The sequence below is a fragment of the Uloborus diversus genome, chromosome 3, assembly GCF_026930045.1.
Source record: "Uloborus diversus isolate 005 chromosome 3, Udiv.v.3.1, whole genome shotgun sequence".
NCBI lineage: Eukaryota > Metazoa > Arthropoda > Arachnida > Araneae > Uloboridae > Uloborus > Uloborus diversus.
In genome coordinates, this window is record NC_072733.1 from 216,602,187 (window position 1) to 216,626,238 (window position 24,052).

Genomic DNA, 24,052 nt, shown 5'->3' on the forward strand with positions numbered 1-24,052 from the left:
TCCCCCGTATTTTGTGCGTTTTTGAATATTATTGTGTTTATTGTTTGGGTTTGTGATATATTAAGTCTTGGTACGCTTTTCACATTGATTTTGGATTGAAACTTGTCATTTAAGGCATTTGATCACATTTCACTTTCTAACATAATTTAGAAGCGTTTATGACTTCAATTCCTCTATCCGAGTTCTAACTCTCATAAAAACCCTTGGATTGCTCAGTAGTTTTAAATGATATTGACATTTACCACAGCATAATACCAAAAATTAAGAGTGTAGGCATTTATGGATAATTTACAGGCACAGCCAAAAATATTCAGTTTATTACAATCACGGAAAAATCAAATCGTTTCATAAATTGCAGGCGTTTCATAAACGTTCAAAATATTTTAATCAAGAGTAACATATTGATACGTATATATAGTTCGACATTTGAATATCGTATTTAAACATAAGTAATTTGAAAAAGCGTTTTTTTTTCTTTTTTAAATAGGAACTTTTTTGACATTAAAATCAAAACAAATTTTTAGCATCCTACATAATGGAAAGCATTGGAAACAGAAATTAGAAAAAAAAATAATAATAGCGTAAAAATAAACTCGTCTAGACACACTGCATTCGTTTTTTGAAATAAAACCAACGAAATATTTTTACGTAATGAGTCATGGCATGAAACACACAGAGAGATTTCTTTTCCAAGCGTTTTTTTTTTCCTTTGCTACGTCTACGCAGCTATTTTATTGAGAAGGGGGGATAGAGACATTTAGTGTAGCAATTAGTTACATCGTTGAATTTTCATAACAGTTACTTATTAGTTATTTCGTATTGCTAACAATAAACATTTTGGGGAAAATCCACGAGACCGCTGACGCGACAAGCAAGTAACAGCATGTATTAGTACACATGATAGAAAAAGCCATACATCACTATGTTAAAATAGTTAACTACAAACAATAAGTAGTACTCAGTTTACTTTGTTGAATCTCTACTCTGAAAACACCTGTTGGAAAACCTTAAATAAAAAACCATGATTAAATGCCTGTACTTACGCAAGGTTTTGAAGGGTTGTCCCAGAAATGTTGAATTTTAATCCCGTTTCGTTATCTATTCAATGTAAAAATTTAATGAACCAACAACTACGCTGCTGCATCATCATCCACCATTAAAGTGGCTGAACTGAACTTATGCCGGACCGCACAGCGCATGTGCGAGCGAGGGACCGAAAATATTCAGCTATTGGCTACTGCGTTGGCTGATGGCTCTTCATTACCTTCTTTCATCCACTGAGGTGCTAAAAGATATCGGAACAATACTTCCTAGCCTCCATGGCTCCCTATGGCTCCGTCTTTGCACCCTAAGGCGGGAAATCGCACCTATCTGGCACCTCTGGTTTGAACAGTGTAGTATTGAATCCAAAACGCGTTTCTTCAAATATCTCGAAAACTCATTTCTGCAGATACTGCCGTTTACCTGCACTATTGTAGTATGTATCTATACACGGCAGTGTATAGATACATATTGCAGTGGCGTCACTACGGGAGGGGGAGGGCGGTCCGCTCCGGGTGTCACCCGTCTGGGGTTTGACACCGAAAGTTTTTACAAATACAAATATTCCAAGTCAAAAAATTCCCCGCAATATTTCAATTTTTGCTGTATCAAACGCAGTTGCATCACCACGCGGGGAGCGGCGGTTACTTGTGCTGGGAGACACCTTCTGGAGGGGGGTGGACTGTTGTGAAATTGGATTTAAGAGTTTGTGAAAAACATAAATACTTCAGTGCTGAATTTTTTCTCCAAAATTTTAAATTATATTTAATCTATCAAGCAGAGTAGCATCACTAAGAGGGGGGAGTGTTCAGCTGACAAACTTTTTTCTTTGGGGGGGGGGGGATGACACCTAAAATGCAGTTAATAGTTTCTGAAAAATTGAGCAACGGTTCTAAAACTGTAAATAGAGATTTACAGGTTAATCGCTATTCGTTAAACATTTTTCTGAGTCGGCTTTCCAAAGAGTTGTTTGAATTGCGTTTTAGAGCTTCTATTTCGAAAAGTTATTGGTCCTCTAAACGTCTCTACACTGTAAAAAAAAACTGTAAATTTTGAAGAAGTTATCCGTATTTTTTACAGAAAAAAACTGTTCGTAATAAAATACAGGATTTCTCTGTTTTTTTGAATCTGTAACCGGTTATACTTTGTTTTTCTTCGAATCTTCGAAATTTCGCCCGCGTGTTTGGATTTTGGTTCTCGTACTCGAGTTTTTGATCTTATATTTATTTAAAGCGAGTAAGTCTTAAATCGTTTGCAACTTCCATTTCATTGCATCCTAATCAATATTTTATTATTACGTTTTTTTGTCATCTGTTACAGAGGCATATTCGGAAATTTACCTTTGTATACATGTATTTCGTAGTAGTATAGTAAATATTGAAATGTATTTATGAAAGTATAGTTTCATTTTTTAATCTTCATAAAATAATAAATCAGCTTGAATAAATAATAAAAATACGGAAGATTTCTGTAAAATAAACGGAAGAAAACTGGCGTCCTGGCTGACAGTTTTTTTCCGTAAATTTTACGGATTTTTTTTACAGTGTATAAAGATGACCTTCAAACGCGATCTTAAGAGTTCTGAAAATTCCGGAGGGTGAGCCCCGGAACCTCATCAACCCAACATTCTTCACATTATTTTAGAATACAAATTGAAAATTTTCCGCAGGTGAGCTCTCAAACCTCTCCCCCCCCTCCCCTCAACATCACCAAAATGTGTCTAAAACTGCGTTTTAAAAGCTACCATTTTGAAACAGTTCCAGGGGACATCCCCTGAACCTCTACCCCTCCCTCTCAAAGCACTGTCAAAGCTCATCGAAAATGCATTTTTAAAACTACAAATTTGAAAATTTTCTTGGGTAGAAACTCCCGGACCCCCCTCCCCCTACCATCAAGGCCCAATTTCCCAATAGGCAGAGTAGGCAGTTGCCTAGGGCGGCAAAATGTTCAGGGGCGGCAAGTTTTGCTTCAAGTACGTATTTTCTTACTTAAAAAAAAATATTGTTCTTGAAGTGAAGTTCTAGCATTCTTTCATTTTCTACATCCTTTTCTTGTCATTTAATAATGTTTATTTTCTCTAATCTTATGAAAATGAAATATTTTTCAAGCATGGCAATAGATGTGTGTAAAACAATAAGTGTGAAGAAGAAAAGCAAGTGTCATTGCATTTGACCAGCAGCCCCAACACAATTGGAGTGTGACTAATAAGATTTTTAGTACCATAGTTTATTCAAGTATGGTTTCTTCAGTGGTTGACATATATTTTCTCTTGTACATTATTAACAGGGGTGATTGTGAGTTCATCAAAAAATACCTGAAAGTTTCAAAGCGAGAACGGGGGGGGGGGGGGCTAATCTTTGGCCCCTATTACTTAAGTGCACCTTTACCATAGTATTAAATAGTTCTGAGTCAAAATATTATGTGTACATTTGATTAAATTTTTAATGGGTTACAAAGTTACTTTTGAGCTGGTGTTATAAAAATTATCTTGACATTTGTACATCTTAAGGGATATGGGTTCATCTTAAGGCTCTTGCAGGAATATTTGATGAGTATTATGTAATTTTAAAAAAATCGCGGAGGTAGGGAGATAAAAGCATTAAAAAAAAAAACATAATTCCGGTATTTTTGGACATAAAAATACCAAAAATACGTCCGAAAATACCGGAAATTCGGTAAAATACCGGAACACAATCACCCCTGTATTAATATTTAAAAACTTTTCTGTTCTATTAATAGTATTAAGTCTGGGCGGCAAATGAAAATGAGTGACGAGCGAAAAAGACTGACTGATTTTAAATGACGAAAACATGCTTAATTAAAAACCGATAAACAGAAAGGAATCTTCAAAAAGTCTTTAAAAGCGATACATATTTTTCAAATGGGCAGTTTTCAAAAGCAGAATGTTTGGACTTTTTGGAAAGTAATTCAGTAACAGTTTACGAGTGAAATACCATGAGTAAATGAAGAGTGGTAAGAAACGTAAAGTAAGTGAAAGTAATAACGCAGAGGAAATTATTTAAATCGTTGATTCGTAGACGAAAACAACTCTTAATTTGCCGAATGATAAAATACGAGCATGCACGAATGTCATACATAACACCTAATCGGACGGAACGTTAAGCATCATTACAAAACAATTTTAAAAAAGAAAAAAAAAAAAAAAAAGAAACTGATGTGATATACCCCACCCTTGGCGACTTTTTCCTGTTGGCGCCAAGAAAGCGTCGCCACGAAAACGATGTATGACGATATATGTCATACATCGTTCTTAGCGATGCTTTTTTTTAGCGCCAACAGGAAAAAAATCAGATAAAAAAGCATGATCAAAGCACTTCAGAACACAATATATATAAAAATAACATAAAACCACAACAAAAAACATCACGAATATACGCTTTAAAAATACCAGAAACTAGAAAGTTTTTCTACACGAAGAACAATTACTAGAAAGTATTTAAAATGCTTAAATTGACAAATTACTATAACAGCTCACCAATGAAATATGTACCAATAGAAATAAAAGCTATTTTCCAACATGCATTTCATCGAACAAAAACTTTTCTCATACTCTGCTAAAAAAGAGCAAAGCGATTCAAATTGCGATGTTTAAAGCGGAAAACATCCTCAAAATCAATAACTATTTCAGCCAAAAAAGCGCTTAGTTACTCAAATTTCGAGGTATGAAAAGTAGAAATGTCTCAACAGAACATCCTAAACATAAACAATACAAAAATACCATACATTTATTTGCTATCCAGACATGCTTTCAAAATACCTATTATATTTTACATAAAATAACACCTTTATATTTTTATAAAATGCTGGAGTCAACTTATTTTCAGAAATTCAGTACCGAAAGGAGGCACGTTAATAGAATGTCTAAGTAATTCGTGGCATCGATAAGAATTAACTTTTAGAACAAAATAACCGTACTATTTTTTGTAAAATTAATTTACATACAATAAAAATAAAGTTAAAAAACTACAAGAACCCCTCAAGGATTTGTAAAAACAAAGAACTTCGGAAGTGAGAGTTTTTTTTTTTTTTTTAATTCTAAAATAAGGAACTTACCTTTTTATGGTATAAATCCTCACACTCAGTCTAAAACAATACATCATATGACAATGGCACGTTACAGATACACAACACGTTTTGGAGTTGACTTTTAATTAACGTTCAAGTTTGAAGAAAATGGCATTTTCTAATGTTTTACTTCAAAACACAACTACTGAATTTAAACTAACACAAAATAAGCTTTCCTGTAAGGTATATTGCACGAAACAACACGTATCTCTCCTGCGTAAAACCGTGTAAACCCAAGTAAACAAGTTTGAACCAAAGAGTTGTTTGGTTTGAACAGATTTAAGATTGCCTTCGGGTTACAAAACACAGGTTAGTTTCGCCAGGGGTGCCATGCTTAAAAAATTATCGCCTTAATGGCGAGAAAAAATTTCAATTTTGTGCAAAAAATCGGATGTCGCCAAATGGAGGGGTATATCACATCTGTACCAAAAAAAATCTCAATGTAGCATTTTTGTCTCCAAATTTTCCAAAGAAGGAATCTTATATAAATTGCCATCATTTCTTCATAAGCTTGACAGTTTAAATTTCGGAAAAACTTTTTTTTTCGTTTTTTTTTTTTAATCACGGAAATTATGCATCTTTTTTTTTCAGGGGGGGGGGGGACGGCAAATTTCAGATCTGCCTAGGGGCAGCGTAGAGCTAAATTCGACTCTGCCTACCATGGAGTGAATATTATACTCCGGATTACGCTCATATTGTCTTAAAAAAAAGGACAGAATCCCACTATCTTTTCGTGTGTTGTGATGTATGGTGATGTATTGAATGTTGGCTATCAATTTCCTACGTCCCCTTACTTTTTGTACCTCACGACGGTCTTGCACATATGTGTCTAAGGCAAGTTATATAAAAAGCGCTCATAGTTTTGATTTGTCTTTTGTGCATCAGCTAACTTAAAATTTCGTTTCAACACAATTGAACATGAAAAGCCTTTTTTTTTCCTCGTTTGTAAAGGTGACATCACAAATTGCCGCCCCAGGTGTCACCCATGCTAGGTACGTCACTGCATATAGTATTATCAATAGACCATGTATAACGAAAAAAGTAACAACAAATATATCGGTAGCTCAGCCGAAGTACCGGATATTTTAATTTAAAAAAAAACTAAACCTTAAATATGAAGGAGCTTCAAAATAATTCCGCAGTACTGATAAGAACAGAAAAAAAAAACGCAACACTTTTTTAAATGGAGAAAAAAATTAAACAGTATTAATATTTAAAATAATTAATTATCCAACGTTTTGAAGCACAAAATTGCAGCTGGCACGTGTTTCGGCGTTACAAGGAACACCTTTTTCAATGCAAAGAAGTATAAGCTTCTGGATTATAAGTCATCCGAAAAAAAAACAAATTAAAAATGTCAGGATATTGAACGTAAAATCAGCTACTTGGAAGTCGCCACGCAAGTTAAATATAAAGCCGAATCAATATATATGGTAGTTGATAGGGATGACAAAAGAAAGAGAAAATAATCGCCAGAAAAGTTATAAAAGGTATATTTTCAGAAATAATTTTGGGAGACAGAAAGCTTGTGAAGGATTTTAGCAGGTGCGTGGGACAGGAAGTGGAAACATGCACTTCCGAACATTTTGTTTGTAGCCTAAACAAGTGACACAAAATATTAAGAACGGGGCGAGATCCTATTAGGCTTGCCCTACCCTCATCGAGTTTTATAAAATTTGTAAATAAAACGTGAAAGTAAGAATTTCTACCTCTTTCACGTGAACTAATCAAGGTTGAAAGTGGTTGAATGGTGACTAAAAATGAGTAATTTACCCTCATCGAGTTTCCAAAACTCGTTATCATAAATGAAAAGTAACAGATGGAAATAAAACGCTAAACTTTGGTTGCCTACCTTTTTTGCCTTCCTAATCAGGGTTGTCAGGGGAAAGAAGGTTTTCAGTGGAGGGAGATAATCTACCTTTCATCGAGTTTCCAGAAATTGTTGTCATAAATGAAGAGTAAACGCTGTGTTAAAGCGCCACCTATGTTTAGTTAAAAACCTCTGGCTGCAACCAATTCAGGGAGTTTAAGGTCAGAGCGGCTGAAAGAATGCTGCTCTCAAGTGTATGAAATTAATCATAATAAAAGTTATACAGTCCACTTTTGTTGTAGTTCAATGGTTGTGTTGTGTTGCAGAGTAGAGCCAACCGCAAGAAACCAGCTAATAGAAAAAGATAATCTTACCTAGAGGTAAGAACACGCTGTAAAGAAACGTTAAAGTACATTTGCCTACCTTTTTCTGGTCCCTAACCGGGGTTGTCAGGGGCTTAAAGGTGCCCAAAAGTGAGTAATTTACCTCATCGAGTTTCCACATAAGTTATATAAAAAAGAGTAGGTAAAAATATTGCAAAACCAATGGTATAGGGTTGCCTAAGCAAAAGTGCTCTAATCATAGGGTTGCCGTTGTGCGAAGTTTCAATATGGAAACTCGATGAGAGTAAATTACTCATTTTGGGACACTTTTTAGCCTCTGGTAACCCTGCTTAGGGACCGGGAAAAGGTAGGCAACCTTACTTTAGTGTTTTATTTACATTTTTATTCTTCATTTATGATAACGATTTTCAGAAACTCGATGACATGAGGGTAAATTACTCATTTTTAGGTACCTTTCAACCCCTGGCAACCCTGATTAGTTCATATGAAAGAGGTAAAAATTCTTACTTTCACGTTTTATTTACACTTTTACTCTTCATTTGTGGTAAATTTTAGGAAACTTGATGAGGGTAGGTCAAGCCTAGTGGGATCTTAGACTAGAATGGATACATTGGAAAATTGCAAATGAACTGCAACGATTAAAGAAAAATGATGAATGAAGCAGAAAGTAAAAAGGTTCGAATGAATATATTGTACTGCAACTGATAAAAAGGAAATTTGAGATTGTCCGAGAGTTAAAAATTTAAAGAACGAATTGAAAAAAAAAAAAGATGCGATTTTATCACAAGTGCATCTCAATACAATGTTCCAAGCTGCTCACCGTTCATTTTAAGGATTCATTCTTTTTGACTTGTTCGTTCATGAACGACACATCCCTAGTCAAGATCCACAAGTTGTTTCTACACGTGTAAGACATTGCAAGAGCTTTTTGTGGGATATCTCAGTTTTAAAACATTATTTTTGTTACATCGGCTAACTCTCGCAAAGCAGGAGGGGAAAACTTAGTATGTTCATTCTGGACCCATACTGAATGCATTAAAACAATTTCCAGCTTTCCACCAATTATGCTTTCAATTTCAATTTCCCAACCACTGGGCTATTACGATTCTTTCCACTTTCGTTTCATATAAGTAAAATAAGAAGTCAACTATGCTATTTAAGGATCATTGATCAATCTGAGAAGCGTCAGAGGACGAATTACGTTATCAGTAATGGAAAGTTATGTTCCATTTTAAGCATTGCACGAATATAACAGAATTTTGTCATGCAATTGAAAAAACATTCAGCTTCTGGCACTAATTTGAATTTTGACATCTTGAATTCAAATTATGTTCCTCGCAATCACAAATTGAGATAGGACCCTACTCGTGGGTTTTCTTGTTTTTAAAAATGGCTCCTATCCTAATCATAATTGCGAAAAACATAATTCGAATTCAAGACGTGCTGAAATTCAAATTAGTGCCTGGGGTTGGACGCATTTATCTGATTGTGTAAAGTTGAGAGGATCGGGTATAAATAAAATCAATTCTGAGGGAGATGGATGAGGAGCACCCCGCGGCTCCTCACGATATCTCAGATTGTAGATGCGTATTTTCAGTTTTCGTTTCATGTCTCAAAAACCTGTTTGCAGCGAGTTAAACTATTAATTCATAAATTAAAGAGCATAAAACTACCTTTTAAGGTATTTTTATTTCAGTTATATTTAACTTCATTTTTTTTGTGAATGTTGAACCAGAGTCCAAGCTAAAAAGAAAAGTCCTTATATACCTTTCCCAAAATATAGTCCCAAAAATAAAGGGAGGAAAATATTTTTCAAACATTCATTACATTTATAGTGCGTTTGAGTCAAGGCTGCGGAGTCGAAGGAAAATAGCCGATTTCGGCTACTGTACCCCAAAACCAATCAGACTCCAGCTCCGCAGCACTGGCACAGTTGCAAAAATTTGACTCTCGGAATTTATAACCTCTAGAGTCCGACACCATTACCTCAAAATCAGTCCGACTACGCAGTCCTGGTTTGCTTCTTACTGATAGTAATTTACAAAGAAACAGAACATATGAACGTTTAAATCAACTTTTTATTACATGCATTGATAGCGATGTATAAGGAAGCCCAATATAGGAATGCTTAGATTAAATTTTTATCATGAAGAACAACAAGTAAAAAATGACACATATCAGTAGCGACCCTTCATCTTTCGATTATATCAAGTGATGGAACTGATGTCTTAATGAGAGAACTCAACACCAGTAATAAAGCTGCGCATATCCCTGTCACTCAGATGAAGTGAGATAATATCGGTACATGGTTTGGGAAACCGACGGGTCTTACAGGTGAAGCACTCGATCCACTGATCAGTGAGGGCCCTCCTCTCCTTGGCTCTCTTGACTTTATACGTGATCAAGTCCGAATAATTCGGGAAAGTTTCGAATGAGCCATCCAGAACCTTAAGGATTTTTTTATTTTGCACATAACGTGCCACAATTGCTACGTCTTCTGTCGCAATATCAAAAAAGCTGATGCTCGATCCCTTTATTTTGGCTTCCTTCATGCGTTGGATCTCAGAGCGACACTCTGCAAGTATAGAGTTGCAAAAGTCTCTCTTATATCTCATGACGTCCATCTCTTTCCAGTCCAGTGCGATATCTTTTAAAGCGCACATTCGAAGGATCATCTTCGTTACATTTACAAATCGCGAGTGATTTAACTGGCTCAAAGCTTCCTCTAGAGGGTAAATTCCAGTCCCATCAGGAACATGCGGATTAGCACCCATAAACAGTAGCAGCTTTACACACTCTTCCAAGTCGGAATTAGCAGCAACATGCAGAGGATACTTTCCAGTTTTATCTGGAAGATTGATGCCACAATCTTCTTCTATCAGGACCTGTGCTGCTTCCTCGCAGCAGTCATTGAGCGCGATGAGGAGTGGCGTATACCCGTGGATGTCGTAGAGAATGGGATTGAAGCCTTGACCAAGAAGCTCTTTCACTCTTTCTTCATCTCCTCTTTTTGCTGCTCTATGCAAGGCATGCCGCCCTTGCATGTCAGTTCTATACATATTCTGATATGTATAGAACTCTCCATATACCGGCAGATCCCTCCTGGAAAAGAAAGGATTTCAGTGTTACAGTAGAAGACCTATATAACGCAATTCTCTAAAAACCGCACAACTTTTCAGAGGTAAACAATAGGTTTTGAAGTTTAAAAAATCCCTCTGTTTTGCTTTGCTAACATAAAAATTGCTAGAAAATAAATTTTGAAACAGTTTTTCATCATTCCATCTTAATCCAAAGCTTTTAAATGAAAATTAAATACTTACAGTAAATAGAAAATACCAGATGGCTCTAGCAAATGCAGCTGTTATGCAAACCATGAAGCTAGCAGAAGTGCAGGATAATGCACTTTCTTTTGATTGTGAAACATATTTATTTGTGAATAACTAATTGTAATATTGGTGCTTTAATACTCATTGTAGACAAAACTCATTCTGAAGTGCTAATATATAGACATATTCTGAATATTAGTTTCAAAATTTGTGAAATGACCTATATAACGCAAAAACCTGTATAACGCAATAGCTCTGGTATTAAGGAGTGCGCACAAATAAAAATACATACATACATTTACCGATGACAGCAGAAAATACAAACTGAATTTTTTTGCTGTCATCGGTATAATTCAGTCAGAGTAATGAATGGAATTCATTAAAACTAATGATGAATTTTAAAAATTGACATTTCTAATTCAAAAAATGATTGAAAACATTGCCGAATGCCCTCCAGGAACAAATGCAAAATATTTCAATTGTTTAGCAATATTGATAATTTTTGAATTGGGAAATGAAAATGTACTTGGAGTGGCAGACTCACAGTCAAACAATAGTAGTAACAGCAAAAATATTAGAATTTAGCTTCGACGACCGGATTTTAGTTATCGCAAATACTGCAAAAAACTAACATCCAGGGCCAACGATCACCAAATTGAACGGGAGTTTCTCGGAATTGGCGTAAGGGGCTTGCTAAAGCTCTTCATTCAGAACTCTAAGAAACTATAGAGGGATAAGGTCCGTTAAGAGAAAGACCACGATAGGATACTAATTACACCAAATTTCAGATTTTGTGAAATGGATAGCAAATTTCTTTTTCGTCCATTAACCTGGAGACTTGATACCAGATGTACTATGTGTGTATAGTGTGTGACCTCAGAGCCGATGCAACGCACTGAACCGTAATAACTCTGGAGTACAGGTGTTATTTGTTTTACTTCATTACGCCAAAAAATCAAGTTTTTCTATAATCATGCCATTTTGCATTGCGTCTTACTACTCCTTCATTCGCGTTGAGAACAGAGACATCATAAGTCCGGTACTTATGCCCTATCTGCAATAGGGTGGTTCAAAAAAAACTTTTTAAGCTAGAGTCTAGGACACCTCCTAATTTTTTTAGCCTTACTAATAGTATTATGCTGTAAAAGTTTTAGTTCTTACTCAAATTTTAAGACGTTGCTCAATGACCCCTCCATTTAACATTAGCCATAGCATAGAAAATATCACAAATTTAGAAACATTTCCGCAGCTGTTTTTTTGTAAATAATTATTTTACTGCAATGTATATGCATAATGCTCGTGTATAGTATAATATGTAGCGTTGTTTTTTCATTTCTATGTATTTTTGAAACCCCCGTCCCCATACTGACGAAGTTTGGCGGGGGGGGGGGGAATGATTGAGCACCCTCTTTCAGTTGAAATAGGTAGCTAAAATTCATCCAGTATATTGCTATCCACAAGTCTAAAAATATTGAGGGGTGTCCTGGTACCTAGAAGAAACTTTTTTTAACAGGTATTTTTGAACCACCGTAATCTGCAGCAAACAAAAATTGTGGCCCTAAATAAAGTGTTTTGTTGTACAAGGATTTTTTCCCCTTCCACACCAGTCGATTTCTCTACAAAAAAATATGGTAAAACCACAGCTAACTCAATTTTGCAAAAAAAGGGACCTATGTCCTTTCTGAACTAATCGATTTCACTATATGGGATGGTGGTCCAAAGCGGGTAGGTTTTCGAAGAATGCTCCAAAGTTGCAGTTTTTGAATTTATATCGCAACAATCTCGGTTTTATTTCCTAGCAGGGTCCTTGAACTTTAAAATAAAAAGTGATTTTTGTATTATTTCAAATCCAATATTTATTTATTATTAAACATTAAACATTTGAAAAACCCACTTTGCCACAAGGGGGCCCAAAGTGGGTAAGCTTAACTAATTGTGATTTGGTACATTTTCCAATCAAATATGAAGTTATAAATGATTAAATTAGTTGACTATCCTACCTGCTATCATAAAATCTATATATATATATATAAGGTTATACTTATCATATTTAAAGTCAGTACATCTATATATAAAAAATGAATGTTTGTCTGTATGTCATCCATGAACTCAAAAACTACCCGGCAGATTTGGCTGAAACTTTCATCGTTTGTTATTTTTGGTACTGGGAATGTTTATAGACCAGTTCGAAAAAAATCCGATCGATAGTTCCTTTTTTATTCCAATTTAAGTCACAATCCATTGGATAAATACGAATAAATGATCGGCTGCAGAAATTAATTCGCGCGAAAGATCTAATTGATAAGAAGTTAGCTGTTGCCATTTTTCTTGAGTTTGAACAAATAAATTCTTTCTTTATTGTTTTATGGCTTTTCATGCAACAGGGGGATTTAAAACTTTTTCTTTTTGATATTTTTAGCGATGGATCGATCTTGCAAACTGCGTGAGTACAAAATTTGAGGCTTCACTTGATACCTGGACCGATTATTATGAAAATGGCTATATATATATGTATTTTTCCACGGAGAAGGTGCATAATATGCTCATTGAAGCCACTCGCCACCAGGTGGCACTGCAGAGTAGCAACTTCTACCCTGTTCAACCAATTGTCATGAAAATCAGTATAATGATGTATTTCTTTGTTGGCGTAGCAACGCGCGTCAGGTACAGCTAGTTTGTTTATAAAACATAAAGAAATAACTGAGTTAATTAATAGACTAATTAATTGCCATCATAAAAAATAACTTTTTAAAGTTATACTTATCCAATTGAAATAGAAAATCTAAGTCAGCACATGTTTCAAAAAATTATAAATAAACACATGATTAAATCCTATACCCGCTTTGCCCAAAAGCATGTTTTTTTATTTCAATAATTATAACCTTAAATTAATAATTAAATGAACTGATTTGTGGATCACATGACTTCCTTTTATGTCAATTTAATGATAGTAGTCCCTTGTATTAAGCAAAGAAGCACTTTAAATATTTTTACTCCAAGTTTGTTGCGAAGCGTAGCAAAAAAACGTTTATCGAGATTAATTTTCCCAATATTGGAGAATTTAATGTGACTCAATGGTCAACTCTAAATATTGCCAATAGTGGCCAAAATAAAACCAGATTAGAAAAAAAATGTCGCCAAGTTGGCGACCAAAAGTTTGGCGATATACCGCCAAGTGTTTGGCAAATTATAATACACTTGAGTTCCCATTGAAATTAACAATGATTTCCCCCAAAAAAGGTGTAAAAAACCCCCTTTGGAACATTCGAATGCAACCAAAAATTGAGGTGCACAACTAGACCCCACTAGGAGTCTACATACCAAATTTCAACTTTCAAGGACATACCGTTCTTGAGTTATGCGACATACATCCGCACAAATGCATATACAAACATACGGACGTCACTTGAAAACTCGTTGAAATTACCTCGGGGATGGTCAAAATGGATTTCGGGTGTCTATACCTTCTTGGGCACTTATCCACATGTGGTCGAGTTGAGAAAAAAAATCAACATTCATTCCGGGGTGAGCAAAATGAAAATTAAGGCCGATTTTAGAGTGAAATTTTTTTCGCGAATACGACTCTTCCTTTTTTTGTAAAAGGAAGTAAAACGAGCTGATGTGTGCATCACATGACTTCCTTTTACTCCAATTTAATGTCATTTCCCCATTATTGGCATTTTTAATGTGATTCAATAGTTCACTCTCTAAATATAACCAACAATGGCCAAATTGAAACCAGATTTAAAAAAAAAAAAAAAAATTAAATCGCCAAATTTGTCGCTAAGTTGGCGACAAAATGGCGCCCAAAAGACTGGCGATATATCGCCAAGTGTCCGCCAAATTATAACACCACTTGATCACCAAATTTGTCGCCAAGGTTTCGACCAAAATACAGGTGATACATCACCAAATGTCTGCAAAATTATGACACTACTTGAGTTTACATCAAAATTAACAAAGATTTCCCCCAAAAAAGGGGCAAAAGACCCCTTTAGAAACACCCGAATTCAACCAAAAGGGGAGGTGCACAACTAGACCCCACTAGGAGTCGACGTACAATTTCAATTTTCTAGGACATACCGTTCTTGAGTTATGCAACATACATAGGCACAGACGTCACGAGAAAACTCGTTGTAATTAACTCGGGAGTCGTCACAATGGATTTTTCGCGTGTCTATATGTTCTTAGGCACTTATCCACGTGTGGTCGAGTCGAAAAAAAACTCAATATTCATTCAGGGTCAGTAAAAGGGAAATTAAGGGCGATTTTTGAGTGAATATTTTTTTGCAAATACAATACTTCCTTTTACAATGAGCTGATGTGTGCATCACATGACTTCCTTTTACTCCCATTTAATGTCATTTCCCCCATTACTGGCAATTTTATTGTGATTAAATAGTTTACACTCTAAATATCACCAACAGTGGCCAAATTGAAACAGATTTTAAAAAAAAAAAATCGCCAAATTGGCAGGGTACCCTGGTGTCAGTTTTGAAATATTTTTATAGTTTATAATGTTCAAACACTAATTTTGCCTGTTAGTAATATGTTAATGTTTGAAATTTTTTTAAATATTGATTTTATAGTTTGCTGCACTAAATGCTTGATAAATACTGATGATAAAGCATGAAATGCTTCAAAAAGGTTAGTTATTTTTTATTATAAAATTGATTTTGCTGGTTAAATATTAGTCTTAATTGTTTTTGTCTTGTTTCATTTCTTAATTTGGTACAAACAATTTTGACTTTTTGTGAATAAATAACTGATTGGTCCCAATAATAAATATTTGAATTGTAAAGACACTTTCCCTTTCCCCCCAGGATTAAGTATCCTTGTATGAAGGAGTCCTGTTACTTAATTTTCTTAAAAGTATCTCGTTATAAAAATAAATTTAAAAAACTGTATATCATTTTTATGGGTAGAAGACTTCTAAATATATAGCCTAAAAATGTTTAGTTCCATTGATTCAAATAAAAATGATAAGCTGCAACAAAAAAGGGATCAATTGTCCCCAGCCCCAAGCAGAATGGTTCATTGAATGAAATCATACCTCGGGGGTTCTTCCAAATCTTTAGCAGGGCGCTTGGCAGGTGCACTCTTCTTTCTTCCATTAGATCCATTGCCTCTTTTCTGGAACATAAGGTTATTTGGTTAAACAACTGGAACTCATTAATAAAAGAAACCCTAGTCACAAAGATAGTTATCCTTTTCCTGCAAAAGTTTATGAGGAAAAGATGAATGAGCAGTGCTATGTTATTTCATAAACGTGCTTGTTTTTATAGATATTTATATAAAATACTTTTTTTAACATTCTCAAAATATGTCTTTTTAGCAATAGAGACACCAGAGAATTTTTTATGCTAAATTTCACACAATGTACAGTCGAATCTTGATATCTCATATCTCCTTATCTCAAAACCCTTGATGTCTTGAAAAAATATTTTTCCCCTGCATTTTCTATAAAAACCCCTATTTTTTTTCCATAGTTATCTCGAAACTTATTTTTTGAAACCCTTGATATGTCGAAATTTTTGCACAGAAGTAAGTTTCAGTTATCGTTTTTCTTTGGCAATTTTTGTAGTAAAACCAGTTCTAGGGACCAGTTTTCATCTCTCTTCTTGGAAACTTTGTGATTAGGGGATTGAAGCAAGATAATAGGGTAGTGTTGGTATGAAAGGGGTGCTGTGTTTTCCCAGAGTTTAGAATCTTTGTGCATTTCTCTCGAACATGTTGTCCATTTTGAGGAAAGGGGGTTGATTTTTCGCCAGTCAGTTTTCAAGTGAAAACGGAAAATACGTTCCTCATTTTCATCAATCTGCTTTTTTAACTCCTACAAAATGGCTGCTGAAAAGTTTTTGAATGTGTGGAGCTACTAGTTGAAGATAAGAATTTTTCAATTTTTAGGTGAAAAACCAAGTTGAAATTTTTGTTCATTTCAAAATCTCTTCCTGTGCACTTTCAACAATTATAAAATTTCAAATCTAGTAAAATATTGAAGACTACTTTATTAATCGTAATGCAAAGTGGTCTCATAGTACATATATAAATGCATCTAGCATACGTGAGTATAATTGTGAGAGTTTCTAGTGTAATTTTTTTAAAACCTTGATAACTCAAAAACTCTATATCTCGAATTTTTTTCCCATCCTGAGAGATTTGAGATACCAAAGTTGTACTGTATACTCATAAAGTCTAGTGGCTCAATAGAAGTGATTTGCACTTTCACAGAAATGGGGGAGCTATTGTCTAGGTCAACCTGGGTTCTACTACCGAGTTGGGCATGGTGGACTCAGCCTTTCATTCTTTCCGTGGGTCTATCAAAAGAGTACTAAGCATGCTTGGAAACTAAACCCTGTGGGTTCTGTGTCCCATTGACCACACAAACAGAACATCTGCCTTCCACCCAAGATTGAGATGGGCACAGTAGGCATTGGCCCCCACAGTTTGTTGCACCACTTAGTTTATTTTATACTTATTATAAGGTATATTTTTTATTGATTTTTTAACCATAGAAAAAAAAGGGCGAATGACAAGGAAGGAATATTAGTAAGATTTATTATTTTTTTAAGTTACAAGATATTCCTATAAATTTTAATCCGATTAAGTACCAGGCATTCAGAGCCAAAAAATATCAAGTCCATTTCAACTTGATTCGCTTAAGTGGTCACAGTACCTTTTGAACATTTTTTTTAAATTTAAGTAAATTTTATATTTCTTTGAACCCATAACATGCATACTTATTTCGTAATTAATAATTTATTTTCAAAATTGAAAAATATTGCATATTTTTTTTAAAAATTCAAAAAATTGAGACAAATTTCAATTTTTTAAAATTTTTAAGGCTTTTTTATTTTTGCACTAATTTAAAAAAGTTTTTTGCTAAACTATCACTATAATCATCTCTAAAAATCTGTGCATTCATTTGCTTATGAGTTTATTAGAAAATTTTCTGTGATTAATTATGTAAGAAAATCAAAGTTTTTTTTTTTTTTAAATTCTGTTTTTAAGGTTTAACATGCTCTAAAAATTTGAGCAATTTAAAAAATGCTTATCCAATGCACATTTTTGTCAAATATGTTATCCCAATTGCAAAAAGTATTACTTTAAAGCTGTATCTTTAATAGTAAAAAATCCTTAGGGATTCTAATGACATGAAAACACAAAAAAACCATCATCGAGAAAAAGCAATTTAAAGTTTTTCTTTTGCGTAAGAACACATAGCAAGCATGATCTAAAACCACTCATAACTTTTTAAATATTTGATCTAAAGCAATGAAACTTTTCCCCCGTGTTTAGAATAGTTTTTAGTTTTGAAATAAGCAATAAAAAATTTTTTGATCGTTTCATCATTTTTGAGGTACTGTAACCCCTTAGCTCTGAAAGACTCAATTACAAATGTAACATTTTGTTTTAAAAATTTACAACATTCAAAGCTAAAGTGGGTCAAATCGAAATCACTGAATGTCACTAGTATACAGATCATTCCACCTCAAATAACCTAAATAAAATAGTTGGCTTTGTTGTCATGTCTCAGATGTTGTCCATTATTTTTTTACAAATAGATATATACTAGGGGATTCGTGCGGAACTCCACACCGTGTTTTAAATCGTTTCCTGTGGCATTCCACTCTTTAAAAATTTCAAAGAAAGGACATTATAAAGAAGAATAAAAAAAAGGTAAATGGATGTTGGCACAAAAGAAGCCACGTAATTTGAAGACATCACTAACAAAACCCCTGTAAATACAATGCCGGTAGTGATAATGTGACCATTTCTCACTTTTTGGTTGGACGTATCGTCAATGCAAACATAAATATCATTAAAAGTTTTTATTCGTGAAAAAGCAGTAATTGTTCATGTGAAAAAACGAGTTGTGGCAAATACAATTGTGCCTATGTGAGCCTCTGATGAAAACGAAACAAAACAAAACAAAAGAAAACATTAAAACGATATTTATTGGCACGGATTCAAACTGACGCCATTCTGATTATAAACACGACACCTTAACCAACCGAGCAAAAATGTTTTCGTTTTTGCATGCTATTCCTTAAAGCAATGAAAAAACAGCAAAAACAGGGCGGTCATTCCAAGCTCGTCAGCTTGTGAGATCAAGATTCTCGCTCACGTGATTGGTTGTGATGTAGAAATGCCACAAACTAGTATTCTAATCTACTCGAACTTAGCTTGCGGCTAGGTTCGAGTAGATTAGAATACTACTTTGCGACATTTCTACATCACAACCGATCACGTGTGCGAGAATCTCGATCTCGCAAGCTGACGAGCTTGGAATGACCGCCCAGTATTTTGACAAAAACATGCAAAAAAAAAAAAAAAAACCAATAGGTCTATGTTTTGTGATTAAACAGCATGAAATGCTTAAAAAATATTCATTAAACATGGAAATTGGATTAGGAAAAAAGGTAGATCTTGCGCAGCGACAGAAAAAAAACAGGCTAGAGAAATAGCAAACAAGATTGAAAAGAAGAGTTTCTATTTTTTAAAATTTATATAATTTCCCATAGCAGGCTACTTTGACCGTTAGGGCTTGGATATCAGCACATGCTTTTCTCTTAATCAAGGAGTTAAAAAATAAAATCAAGATCAGTTGAACCGAGTCCATTTTTTAAGTGTAATTTTTCAAACGTTGACAAAATGCAATTGTTTGTTTAATTTTCGCCGAAAGCAGAGAGGAAGAAAATGACATCTTACTTATGAATGTGATAATAATTTTAATTAAGTTAATTATTATAGTAATTAATTCATATTCTAATAAATAGTTAAAGGTTTACTGAATGAAACACGTAATTTCAACTTGGGGCAGGAATTTTTTATTTATAAAAGATCGAACACTGCTATTAGAAAAATCTACATTTCAGCACACAAAGAAACATTTTTCTGCACAAAAAGGATTCCCTTGAGGTCTGAAATTTCTGAAAATTCAAAGAATCTGCATAAGAACTACAGGCTACATCAAACAATAAACTGATAAAACAAAAACAACATTGAAACTAAAATTTCCGTCCCAGATACGATATTTTGCCACCTTCCCGTTCATACGTAACGCTCGATCCTACCGAGCAAATTCCTGACCTAAGCTATTGAGTGCTATTCATTGAACTAATATATAATACAAAAAGTAAAAAAACCGGGGGTTTTTGGACTAAAAAATTAATTTTTAGACCCTAGCAAATAAGAAAGTTCTTGGACACCGACAGAAAAAGTCTAGAAAAATAATATAGAAGATAAGATACTGAAAATAAGAATTTTAATTTTTTAAAATTTATACAATTTGACATAGCAAGCTGCTTGAGCCGTTATAGCTTAGATGGCAGCACTTGTTCATCATTTAACTGAACGGTTAATATACAAAAGAAGTTGAACTATTTACATTTTTTAAACGTAGCTTTTTGAATGTAGTCAAAATGTGACTGGCTATTTACTTTTTGCCGAAAGCAGAAGAAAAAACTGATATTTTACTCATGAAGTTGATAGTAATTTTTATGCTTTCCTTCGCATTTTCATAAATATTCATAGGTTAACTAAATGAAAAGCGTAATTTCAATTTGGGGAGTAATTTTTTTATTTTCACAAATGGTCAAAATCTGTCATTAGAAGAATCTGCATTTCAGTATGCAAAAAAAAAAAAAAAAAAAAAAACTCTGCACAAAAAAATATTCCCTTGAAGTCTGAAACCTTAAACCTAATACTTTAATACTTTTATAAATGCAAACATTATGCTTTAGTTTTCTGAGCGGAGCCAAAAAAAGCTTGAAAAAAAAAAAAAACTCCAATAAGAGTGAATTCATCTGCAGGCTGCATCAAGATTTCGCAACAGCAAGGAGCATTCCCGTCTCATTTATTTTATTGCCTCCCTTGTGTTTTTTATTGTATTTTAAGTGTTAATGTAATGCGTGACATTTTTCTAATTTTTCGTTTCCGGGCTGGGCCCGAACGCTCGTTCTTCTGGTTACCAGTCGAATGCTCTACCGATCAAGCTATTCAGCTCGTCGATCGCAGCTCACGCTAAACTCATAAATTTAACCGAAAACCTCAGTCTGATGCATTAAAATGGGGTTTTTTTTTGGACAGAAAAAAAAAATTTAGAGCGTGGTTCTATTTTTCATCATTAGCCTGCACGATAAGCTTTGAAATGAAGGGTAAAATCCCTTAGTCCTAGGTGTATACCTCCAGTTGCAAAAATGTTCAAAATCAGATGCAGAGTTAAGACATTGACAGTTTGAAGCAAAACTAAAAATGAGTTGAAAAATATAAAATTTAACTTTTTATATGGGCCCTAGGTCCCCTAACTAATATTTAGATAACACAAAAACTTGACATTTGTGAGACCAAAACTCAGGGAGATATTCCAATTTAAAGTTTTTAAGGACCATACAAAAGATGAGATTGGAACTTATTGCCCTTTCAGAAGAATGACAGATCGTCAAAGTGAGAAAAACAAGGTATTTATGTTTTTCATTGCTATTCAAAAATTTATGCAAATGCTATGCCGCGATATACACAAAAACACACGACAAAACCTCAAAGAATTTGAAAACCCACACTCTATGCACACATATAATTTCCACCACTTGTTAACAACTATCTTTTCCCTCAAAAGGTATTATTGACAGCAAGTGAAAAGTGGTGTAAGTCACAAAACGCTGCGTTTCATATCTCGGTAAATATTGGTCTTACTAATTTCAAACTTTTTGTGTTGGAATTATTTTTCAATGGAGATTATTTCCCTAAACATAAGTTAGGGGACCTGGGGCCCCTATAAAAAGTTAAATTTCATATTTTTTGACTATTTTTATTCTTACTTCAAACTTGCAATATCTTAACTCTGCATCTGATTTTGAACATTTTTGCAATTGGAAGTACAGTCAGATCCCAACTTACGCGAGGGATTCATTCCAAGACCCTCCGCGTAAGTCGGAATTTCGCGTTGTGGAACAATGCATGTTTAGAAATTTTTTTATAAGCATACCCAATTATTTCAGACATGTGTTAACACCCCCCAAATTGTTTCAAACCATTTCTTAGCTATGTTTACCGTATGTTTTATAAAAAACTGACTTTTTACTGCATTTTGGAAAAAGCGTTACTATTTAACATGATTACTGTTATGAATCACAAAATCAATGATCAATAAGATACGTTGCACTTAAACAGTAGGGTACTTACAGAAAGAACATTACTGCCTTATAATAGCACTGAACAGTAGATATCGTAATTTTAATTATAATTTTAAAAAATATGAAGTTTATGCAGTGTGGGAACACCACTATTTTCGGCTTGGCTTTCATTTTCATGATGTTTGCATTTTGCTCAGACACTACTCTGCGAGTTTCATTATTAAAACTAAGTTCTGAACTTTTGCGAATTTCCTTTTCTTGACCTTCGATCGTACGTATCGAAGGTAAACTCATACCTAATTGTCGTGTTACCTTCGAGGCACTTTATAATTGTTCAAGCATCGAAAATCTTCACCTTTTCTTGCATTATCAGAAACTTTCTGTTTTTCTTTCCTCTTTTGAAAACTTTAGATGAAAGTCCTCGTTTGTGAACCATTTTGTTTTATCAATGTTCATAAGAAGGAAAAAAAATGTTAAGAATCGGAGCATTAATTTGTATAAACTATAAAGCAAAGCATTGTTTAGACTAATACAGTGTGTGAACTTCCGCTGTCAATGATGCTAAAAGGATGAAAGTCCATTCACGAAACCAATACAGTCGAGTCCCGACTTGCGCTAGGGATGTGTTCCAAGACACCTCACGTAAGTCGGAATTTCGCGTTGTGGAACGAAGTATGTTTAGTAATTTTTTATAAGCATACCCCATTGTTTCAGACGTTTGTAAACACCCCTCATATTGTTTCAAACCATTTATTAACTATATACTGCTGTATCTTTTACAAAGAACCGACTTTTTCTGTATTTTAGAAAAAGCGTTTTAATTTGACAAATTCTGTAATTTCGCACAAAATCAATGATTAATGGGGGAGAGAAACTTAAAATAAAGCAGAATGGTACTTACAGTATGTACACTACATCATTATTATAGCACTTAACAGTACAGATATAGTAAATATATTTATAATTTAAAAAATGAAGAAGGTTTATACAGCACGATCAGAATGTTATCAGAATGTATTTTATCAACGTTCATATGTAAAATGAAAAAAAAAAAAGTTAATAATCGGAGCAGTTATTTGTATAAACTAAAGCAAAATGTTGTTTAGTCTAATACAGTGGGTGAACTTCCACTTTCAGTGATGCTAAAGGGATGAAAGTCCATTCACAAGACCAATATTTAATGTCAACGAAGCTCATTCTAACTCTACGCCACTCTTTTCCGAAAAATTTCATGTTGCAAGCGAGTCATTTGTGTCCGCACTAAAAAAATTCATTACTCATGAAAAACTCGCGTTATAGCCATTTCGTGTAAGTCGGATCGCGTTGTAGCGGGATCCGACTGTATTTAGTGTCAGCGAAGCCCATTCTAATGCTCCGCCGCTCCTTTCCAAAAAAAAATTCATGTTGCAAGCGAGTAATTTGCCTCAGCAGTGAAAAAAAATCATTACTCATGAAAAACTCGCGTTATAGCCATTTCGTGTAAGTCGGATCGCGTTGTAGCGGGATCCGACTGTATACATCTAGGACTAATGGTTGCGAAAATAAAGGTCTTTGCAGGTTAAAACGGAACACCCTATAAGTAACCAAAAGGAAGTATTGGACACATTGAAATTGATTACATGCAAGAGACATTTAGGGGTGGATACAGACTACCATTTTAGGGTGGTTCAAGCTGCCCCCCCCCCCCCCATGAACGAACCTGAGGTTTACGGTATGGAAAATTTCTGAAACTGCTTAGATGTCAATAAAAAGCACCAATTGGGCCTGCAGTTAGGCACCTAATGGGGCACAAAAGTTACAAATTAGTTTCATAAGCAATGAAAAGAAGTCTAGTATTTCAAATATTTACTTTAAAAAATAATTAATGAATTAAAAAGACTACTGAAATTGTTTACATTTTATTCATGAATGTTTGAACACAATGTGGAGGGATACTATTGTTGACGGTTTAGGGGGGGGGGTCATGGTCCACCCCTGTTGCCATTTTAGCGAGTCATTCGAAACTTACAGATTTAGCAGTTGCATGGAAAACTTAATAAGAATTTTTTAAACACATTTCACTGTAAAACAAAAATAATTCTGCTCTAAAAATTTAGTTCTAAAGTGTTATTTTAAAAAAGCATTCAAAACATTTGGTCTTCATAGATTTAAGTTTTTTAGAAAAACAAAACAATTTCTTCAAAAGTAGTCCAACTTACAGAGCTCATCTTTTCTTTAATTGATTTTCTGCAGTTCTTTTTTAATCTGAGTTCTTTTCAAATCTGCAACAAAAATTCAAAGAAACTATAAATTTAAACAAATTTTCAC

General features: G+C 34.2%; 1 protein-coding gene across 1 annotated transcript in view; it reads right to left on the reverse strand.

The window, feature by feature from the left end:
* Positions 1–9,347: 9,347 nt before the first annotated feature.
* The window catches only part of LOC129219429 (ankyrin repeat domain-containing protein 53-like), a 29,313-nt gene continuing 14,608 nt past the window's right edge, over positions 9,348–24,052 (reverse strand). The window contains exons 2-4 of the mRNA XM_054853828.1: positions 23,944–24,006; positions 15,661–15,740; positions 9,348–10,383 (exon numbers count right to left, since the gene is read on the reverse strand). Of these exons, the coding sequence (XP_054709803.1) occupies positions 9,510–10,383; positions 15,661–15,740; positions 23,944–23,952 (963 nt within the window). The 5' untranslated portion in view covers positions 23,953–24,006 and the 3' untranslated portion in view covers positions 9,348–9,509. The remainder of the gene's footprint in view (positions 10,384–15,660; positions 15,741–23,943; positions 24,007–24,052) is intronic.